The sequence below is a fragment of the Rhamphochromis longiceps genome, linkage group LG11, assembly GCF_057381845.1.
Source record: "Rhamphochromis longiceps isolate RC_006_pf linkage group LG11, R_longiceps_female_GT1.1, whole genome shotgun sequence".
Taxonomy (NCBI): Eukaryota; Metazoa; Chordata; class Actinopteri; order Cichliformes; family Cichlidae; genus Rhamphochromis; species Rhamphochromis longiceps.
Window position 1 is genome coordinate 24,099,796 of NC_140567.1, and position 9,027 is coordinate 24,108,822.

At 39.5% G+C, this 9,027-nt stretch overlaps 1 protein-coding gene across 1 annotated transcript; it reads right to left on the bottom strand.

Annotated features, from left to right (window-relative positions):
• Nucleotides 1-163: 163 nt before the first annotated feature.
• On the bottom strand, nt 164-8,808 carry prpf31 (PRP31 pre-mRNA processing factor 31 homolog (yeast)). The gene is made up of 14 exons (XM_085423104.1): nt 8,650-8,808; nt 7,760-7,972; nt 7,605-7,665; nt 6,711-6,794; nt 6,509-6,606; nt 6,117-6,223; nt 4,629-4,798; nt 4,375-4,532; nt 4,206-4,295; nt 3,540-3,667; nt 3,154-3,226; nt 1,702-1,830; nt 1,532-1,630; nt 164-1,434 (listed from the first exon to the last, which is right to left on the bottom strand). The coding sequence occupies exons 2-14, from the start codon at nt 7,970-7,972 to the stop codon at nt 1,321-1,323; spliced, it is 1,524 nt and encodes a 507-aa protein (XP_085279230.1). The 5' UTR covers nt 8,650-8,808; the 3' UTR covers nt 164-1,320.
• Nucleotides 8,809-9,027: the final 219 nt, after the last annotated feature.

The window sequence follows — 9,027 nt, forward strand, 5'->3', positions numbered from 1 at the left end:
GGAGAGTGTTAAAACCGAATCAGTTTTCCATTTAAGCAACCATGAAGAGTTCTGTACCACAGGTTATGTTGTGTGTGATTCGTTTTCAGGCTTTTTTTTGTGGGAGGGAAAAGAGGGGGATGAGCATGTGGGAGGGGAAAAAAACAAGGAAAATGCAGCACCGTTCTGAGAGATTTGCCTTTTATAGATTCTATTTTTTGGGCTTTTAAGGTTTACAGAAAGGTCAGTGAAACTGCTAAAATGTGAATTTCAACACATATTTACAATTTTTCTCATCACAGTTCTGCATGGGAGATGTCATAAATGGGGTTATAACAGGATTGTAAAATTTCAATAAATACTTTTAAGAAATTATCCATCAGTGTGTGGCGTAAAGTCCTGTCATTCCTAGATGGAATATGGATCCACATATTTTCCATCACCTTTAATTTGTTTTGTTTTTTGGTGTCCCAAGAAATACCAGATGACATAAGGAAAATAATATTAAGATCTGCTGCGTTTAGCTTCACTTACAGTAAGCACACCTGACATGCACCTGCCCATCAAAGTAACTACACATTACCTGCAGATTTAAATAACTGTCATAGTGCTGTTTGGTAGCTACACAAAGAAAAAACCTAAATTAACCTGTAAAATGATGCAACCTTGTTGCATCTGCTTTCCTCACAAAGCAAAGTCTGTTCTGTTGCTGACCGTGTCCCTTTATGACACAGCGATGGGTACACTGTGGTCATGGCATGTTAACCTGCTTCCAGTAGGTTACGGACATTTGACAAAGCTCAGACGATCATCATAGTCACCTTTGAAATGTGGTGAAACATGAGATTTAGATCATTAGCTGATAACTACAGCACCTGTGTGATCGTTTCCATCACCTTGTTGAATCAGATCCATAAAAATGTAAACTAGTTCTGATGACAAAAGAGTCCAACCCAGTACTAGCAAGTTCCTAATAAAGTGACCGTGGGGATTTTATCTTATTCGTAGCAGCTTTACTTTCAGTAAAAATAAACTCTGTATTAACTCAAAATTCAACATAATTAGTTCAGTTTCACTCAAAATCGAAGATCAAAACAAGCAGGTATAAATTCAAATGTCACAGAGGAGGCTCCTGTTTCTTGTTTTTAGAAAGAACACATACCTACAAAGTGAACTCTATATTTTATTTAGATGGGGAAAAAAAAACAAAAAAAACCCTTAAGTCGAAACAAGTTTAAAAAAAAAAAAAAAATTTAAAAAAAAATAACACGAGGTGAGCCAAATTTTAAAATATACTTTCACAACTGTGCAACTGTCCATGTGCAGGGCGTCCGTATGTCTTCACATCTTAGCTTCCTTCTTGACTTTGAGGAACTCTGCCATGTTAGAGAAATATTTCTGGTTAGCTTCTGCCACCTTCTTCTCTGCAGCCTGCGGGTTCACGATCTCCAGCCCCTGCAGAAGGAAACAATAACAGATTTAAAAACAAACAAAAAAACAAAACCCCAAACTCTCTGGCAGGTCTTTAGTTAATGAGTCCGCTTCTTTTTACCTGGAGAGGTGTGAATGCTACGCTGGAGCTGGTTCCTGAAGAACGATCTCTGACTGTGGACTTTCCTCCATATGTCATGCTCTGCTTCTGCAACGTCCTCTGTGGACAAAAGCCAAAATGTTAGAGATGATGTAGATACAAACACCAGCAGGAGAGAAGAGCGCATTTACCTGCAGGGATTTGGAGATCCTGGCTTTGGTGGCCTCGTTGACCTGAGCCTGCCTGACTCTGCCGCTGCCGCTCTTCCCCAGCTGACCCAGACTGAAGCCCAGATCCTCCTGATACGCATCATCTTCAATCTGCAACACAACACAGGAGAAACTATTAACTGGAGCAGGATTACCTTGTAATATAATTAACCATCGAAATATCAATGAAGTCCATGCCTGGATTACAGAACACTCCCCAACAGGGGTTAATATAACAATGAACCAATTTAATTTGCTTTACTGTAAGAGTTCTCTCAAATTTATATCCATTATGAATCAAAGGACTTTACTTTCTTTATTAGCAAAATATTCAATACGTTTTAGACTTTTTCAAATGTGAAGTTCTTTTTAAAGGACTGGATTTCATACTTGTTAGGACCGTTTTTAAACAGTGGTTTAAGGTAACGAAGACACATTCATAACAGCCAAGTCTCCATCCACAGAGAGCAATAAGCAGCTCAGAAACTGCACATTTATTAACAGACCAGAGTAGAAACTGTTTGTACTGCAGTAAAATCATCTTGCTGAAGCTCCTTCAGAGTGTTGGGGGAAGTCTCGGTGAGTACAAAATAAAATAAAAATAGCTTGTCTTGTTGGGTGCTTGAAAAGAAAGGAACTGGACCTCCTTAAGTTTGTGAAGATGTTCTCAACCAAGAGACTTCTTCAGCTCTAAAACAGAACAGCTGTCTCAGGTTTTTATGGTGGCTTCTATTTGAGTTGGAATTTTCAACTGGAATAACCCCTTCTTGTCGGACTTCCAACTCAGAAATTCAGAGCAGCCCCATCAGTCACAACTGCACAATCCAAGATGGCAGCAGTGAATGTAAACAGTCATAAAACATGTAACCTGTACAGCCACTGTTGTGTACATCATGTCATCTGTTTGTTGTTTGGTTTCTCCTATGAAGTACAGCGACCTTCTTTTCAGGGACTACCATGACCTGGATAACTGAGAACCTACGCAAACCCATCATCCTGTTACACTGGCTCTGCTGCACAAAGCTGGTGCGAGCCAAAAGTGAGGCTGCTTTGAGTCGTCATTCATCCCAGGTCTGAAATTACTAAAAGCTTTCAGTTGCTTTCTTATTCATTAGGGATCGCCCATAGCAGCAGTCTCCTCTTTTGCTTATTAGGCAAATGTGTAAACCCCTACATTACTACTAACCAGAGGAATAGAAGAGATTCCTCCTGCATGTCTTCATATTTAGTAACATGTCTATATTACTATATTATTATTTTTTGTATTAACTATTTGTACGGTTTTCCTTCTGTCTTCATTAAAAGCATCTTTGAATAAAAGAAAAGAATGCTAAATGAATTATGGATCATAGTCAGACATCAATAATGAAACATGAAATATCACTGGATTAAAAACAAATCTTAAAAACAGGAGCGGAGAAAATATGTACTGACCTCTGCAAAGGTCATCCTGTTGGCATGTTTTCTGATCTCAGTCAGCCCGAGACGCTCTTTCATCTTTCGGTACCTGCAGGAAAAGAGCAGCGGAGCTTGGTTATGCCATTCACTGGATATTTATAGTCGTTGGTGGTAGTCTAAACTTGGCTATGAAAGTTACGTAAGCTTCTTGCAGGTTTCCAGGATGCTGATCTGTGTCATGCCTTGTTCTGTTTCTGCTGAATTTTTAAACTTTTTTCAAATAAATGTTAGATCAGTTTAATCTCAGTAACCTTCTCCCTCTTAAAAGATTCCAATAATAATCAATTTCCATCTCCAGACTGCAATCCTCTTTAGCAGTCTATTCTGGCAGGCCCGTTTCAGGTAGCTGACAGATTGTTTACCTCCTTCCTCCTCTCTTCTTCCTCTGTCCATCCAGCGGGGCTGGCAGTGGTTTGACTTGCTTCACGGGTGGAGGCTCCTGCCATTTATCAAACTTCCTTTCTATTTCTTCTTTTAGATCATAGCCAACCTGCAAACAGTGACAAATATTTTTAAGCCAAATGAAACAAAAATCAACTTGATTATTTCCTCAGTTGCAAATAATTTTGCATGTAAATATGAAAAATCCAACCAAATATACATCAACAGACAAGAGAAATCATAATCTCTGTATCTGCTGGTACATTTATTCTTGCTCTAAATGGTAAATGGCCTGTATTTGTATAGCGCTTTACTAGTCCCTAAGGACCCCAAAGTGCTTTACATATCCAGTCATCCACCCATTCACACACAGGTGATGGCAAGCTACATTGTAGCCACAGCCACCCTGGGGCGCACTGACAGAGGCGAGGCTGCCGGACACTGGCGCCACCGGGCCCTCTGACCACCACCAGTAGGCAACGGGTGAAGTGTCTTGCCCAAGGACACAACGACCAAGACTGTCCAAGCCGGGGCTCGAACCGGCAACCTTCCGATTACAAGGCGAACTCCCAACTCTTGAGCCACGATCGCCCTGCTCTAATACACAAGGCATTTATAAAACTTAGGTGTTCCTTTAAGAGACTCACCTTGCCATCTGAACTCTCGTGGAAACTGTCCACTCTTGCGGCCAGAGTGCATTTTGAAGCCACCAGACGAGCTGCCTTCCTCCTGAGATCCTGAAGGAGGAAAGGACACTGTTAACCGTCACGCTGAACAGAATGCATTCATGCAGTTTATGCTCATATATTCACTGACAGGTGGCAATGACTGCACAACATCGCAGTGATAGATGAAGCCGGTGTGAGGGAGCAGAGAGGTGCTGCTGAAGCCAGAGAGGGTTCTCCTCTGCGCTCCCAGCAGCATCAGGTTACAGGCTGGCATCTTTGACAGGTTAGTGAGGCCTCCGGCGATACCTGCATCCACAGGAGAGACCGGACAGTCACCGAAACAATCCTCAGTGAAGATGATGTACATTTGTAAACACTGTGCAGTCAGTAGATTTCTCTCACCCATGATCTTTGCTGCTGTTGATGCTCCAACAATGATGGACAGGTTTGGAGCAATGAAGGACATTCTGGATTCTACATATTCATAAATCCTGTGTTTAGACTGGTTCAGCTCCAGGGCCATGTCGCACGCCTCCTCCAGCTGCTTCAGTTCATCCTCACTCAGCAACGACCTGAAGGCACAAGTGGCACAGTCGCCGTTCAGTTACAGTAATAACCAAAAATACATAACAACACAAACTCTTTCCTCCTTGAAGCTCTACTATCGATAACCCTTGTTTCTCTTGTCAACTTCGGCAAGACAAGGTGTGCATCAGAAATCAGTGAGGGTGATCTCTGCCTATACAGCTTACTCGGGCTACTCTTTGTATGAGCAATCACACAAATTCATTATTCTTATAGCTTGAAACACTGAAATTTACAGACCTAATGAAATTCAAAAGAGCAGAAATGTAGTTTTCAAAGGAAAGGTCACTTTGAAAACAGGAAGTATTCAAAGTAACTTTTTTAAGACTGAAGGAAGTTTTAATTTTGCAACTGTTCAAATATAAATCACTTCAAAATGAGGTATAAAAGTTATGGCATTTATGAGACTCAAAGAAGAAGACTGTGTTTAGTTTGTGTTTCAGACCTATTCAGATTTTACAATTAATATTCCAAAATTGGAAGTACATGGCTTTTATCCAATTGTAAAAATAAGATATGATGATAATAATTTTAATTTTATGTAGCATATATATTCTGTTTTTAGAAATGTGTATTCTTATTACTGAGGTTTATATCAATAGGGAAGCTGGATAAATATAAACTGATAACTTATGGAGAAGGGGTATGATTGTGCACTTCTTCTCGATATGTAATAGTAAGAATGATACTGAGTGCATTTAGTTATTATTTAAAAATAACCTGTTAATGATTTTTATTCTAATAGAAAAAAAATATGAACGTCTTATTGATGCTTTGTAACTTAACTTAGTTTCCCCATCCCTTTCCTATGAGCTAGTGTCACTGATTATTATAAAATAACTGCTTAACACTTCAGTTTTGAGATGCACTGATTACAATTTCCTTGACCTATTCCAGTTTTCTTTAAGTGAAGAAACCTGGAATAAAACTGCAATCAACACAGCAAGAAGGTTCTGGGTCTTTCATGCTGTCTTGGTCTGTGTGGGTTCTCTTTAGGCTTCCCCCCACAGTCCAAAAACATGCATTCATGGTTGTGATTTTAAATTGACCATAGGTAGGAATATGAGTGTGAACATGACCAGGAATGTGAACAGTTGCCCATCTGTGTGTTAGCCCTGTGACCTGTGCTCGGTGTACCCTGCCTCTCCCCATTAAGCTGGGATAGGCTCCAGCCCCCCAGCGTTAGCAACCCCCTAGTTTTTCATTTCCAGTAAGTGATTTAAGGTGATTCTAGCAGGAAGTGTTCACAGTGAACTACATGAAACTCTTCTGGGGAGACGGGGCCTTTAAATCTTATAAACTTACCCCTGTGTGGTTGAGGCTGTGACACTGACAACCATAATGGTGGCGTTGGTAAGGATTTGCTGCAGCGTCTCATTGTTTTTGCATTTCTCCAGATTGTTTCCCAGCTCCTAGACACAAACCACAAAAAAGAAGAAAAATTAGGGGAGAAAACATCATGGTCAAACAAACTACAAGAAACAATTTTTTTAACACGTTTGCTTGCAGTTAAACAGAGAAATTTGAAAACCGAAATTGGAAAATTTTAACTGCAACATAATTTTCAATCTGTGCAGTTTTAAACTCTTTAATCACGTCAGTTTTGTTAAAAATAGAAATCCTAAATCTAACTAAAAAACAGAAACAGTCAACTCGGAGCTTCTTCTTTTTTTGAATGAATACATAGTTTAGCTCACCTTGACAGTACGGATGTAATCCAAAGAATCCGGCACCAGAGACTCCAGCTCTGGAAACCTCTTGGAGTATTTGTCCCTGGTAAACTTGTGGATGATATCTGGAAACAGATCAGAAACACAGAGGACATCTCAGGTTATAAGGAAGAGAGCGAAATCTTAAAACATAGCATTATGGATCACCAGAGAGAAGAAGCCAACTCACTGAGCTCGTTGTCGATCTCCACTGTGAGGTTATTAGCTGCGACTATCAGTCTGTACTCTGGGTCGGCCTCGACTGGGCCTGAGACTGAAAGCAAACACACAAAAAATAATAACAACTCCATGACGACTGTGGGTTACCATAAAGTTCAAATGAAATGTGTTTACTAGGGGTGGGGGGGAAAATCGATACTGTGTAGTATCGTGATATTTTGTTTGCTAATAATGTATCGATACAGGGACAGCAGAAATCGATATTTTGTTACAAAAAAGGTTTTTGTGGACTGGAACATGCTCTGACTTCAGAGCATGTTGATCAGCTCCTTTTTCTGAGCAAGAATCCTGACATTCCTTCACTGTCCAAATGTATTTAGCTTTTTTAGCAATAAACATGACAGTTTACTTATTTTAATTTAAGACATGTTTTATTCTAATTAAGTTTAAAACCTTTTTATTTAATGTAAAATTATATTTTGTTTTAATTTACTTTCAAATTCTTCAGTTGCTGAAGGGGCTGCATAGTTTTCATAAATTGCATAGTTCAGAATAGCTATAATTGTACCAGATGGTTGCATTCAGTTAAGTTGGGCTAGACTGTAATACAAACCGTTCAGGTTTGTCAACAATAAAACTGACTGAAATGAGAGAAAGACTGAGTGCGAGACTTTGTTATTAGATAAAATGAATATTGATAAAGTTTACCTTTATGTACAGAATCTGAATATCGCAAAATATTTTTAAAAAATTGCAATAATATCGTATCGTGCGTTAAGTATTGTGATAATATCGTATCGTGGGATGTATGGTGATTCCCACCTCTAGTGTTTACAGAGTAAAACAGAGAAATGAATGGAAACTGATAGTGAGAAGAGTCTTAAATAATAATAACAACACTCACCCTCTGAGTTCTTACGCTGCTTCCCAATATATTCAGAAATTTTGTCCATTATCTCTGAAAACTATAAAACACACAAGAGTCACTCTGGGAAGAACAGAGCAGACATTTTACTGCTAATCTCAACATGTGTAAAGCTCTTGTATGTTACAACTCACCTGTTTGCTATTGCGAAGCTTTGCAATAGACGCAACGCTCTCAGCTTTACTGTAGTCCACCTCCATCTCCTCTGGGATGTCTTCCAGCCCTCCGTCTGCACTTCCCTGGTTCGGCTCTCCATCGCTGTCCCTCTCTTCTTCTGGGTACAGTCCATCCTCTCCCTCATCTCCGGCCTCCTCCAGATCAGCCAGGAGCTCATCTGCCAGAGACATCTGCAATCGATGGAAAAACTGTGAGGACAGGCAAAGCCAACTAGGATCAGTTTGCCACAGGGTACATGAGGTTGTCACTGAGTTTGGTGGGGTATATGTTCTTTATTTGCTGCTGTTGATGTAACTCTGAATTTATTTTTTATTAATGATCTGGTTACATAACTTGAGGATCCCATTTTGACTGTTTTCTAAGGGCTTATAAAGCAATCACTGCAGACGCACGACCAGCAACTAAAACAATATTCTTATTCTTAAATTCTTATAAAAAAAGCACGTCTCTAATATCCCCTTACTTAATAATATTATTTGAGCACTAGATACTTAACACTAGTTTTACTCATTTATCAAACAATACAAATACAAATCAAATACAAAAAGCGTGTCAACACAAAAACTTATGGACCTCACTGCGTTATCAAGCCTGAAAGAAATCCATCTGTAGACATATTTTTGTGTTTCTGACAAAGAAGCTCTTCTCAGACTCGTTTGAGATACAATCGTGGCCGTGTTCAGTTGCTCACACGCTATCACCGCCTCATAAAAACTGCGAAGTATTAAGTCTGCTTCCATCTTTGGGTTTTCGCTGGCTGTGTTTGGAGTTAACCAATGTTAGCTAGCTAGCATTATCGAACGTTGGTCCGACGTTACTGAGCGATTTCTCAGTAACTTTGACATACCTCAGAGTTTTAGAGTCCTACTGGTTTAAGAAAAAATTAAAGACGTCCAATGCAGGTTTCAGTCGCTTTGAATAGAAATACAAAATGATTTGTCCCTCTGTTTTCTTGAGTGTTTGCAATCCGGTTGTGCGGCGCAGATGTACCGCTGGTCGCAGATTAAATACGTACATTCGCAAAGCTTTCTGGGAAACTGTGTCAGTACACTTCACAATCACAGAGGGTGTTTTTTTGTTTTGCCTTTTGCCACAGGTTTGATTATCTATCTATCTATCTATCTATCTATCTATCTATCTGTGAAATATATACAATACACACATAAACTCGGTGTACAGTACAGTGAAAATATGGATTAAGATCTGTTTGAATGCTAAATACGAT

Bases quoted from the DNA above. Each gene is read 5' to 3' on its own strand.
- prpf31 (XM_085423104.1), bottom strand. From the start codon at position 7,972: ATGTCTCTGGCAGATGAGCTCCTGGCTGATCTGGAGGAGGCCGGAGAT. The intron at 6,224-6,508 runs GTGAGCTAAACT...GTTTGTGTCTAG, and splicing joins ATTACATCCGTACTGTCAAG to GAGCTGGGAAACAATCTGGA. The intron at 1,435-1,531 runs GTAAAAAGAAGC...TTCCTTCTGCAG, and splicing joins TAGCATTCACACCTCTCCAG to GGGCTGGAGATCGTGAACCC.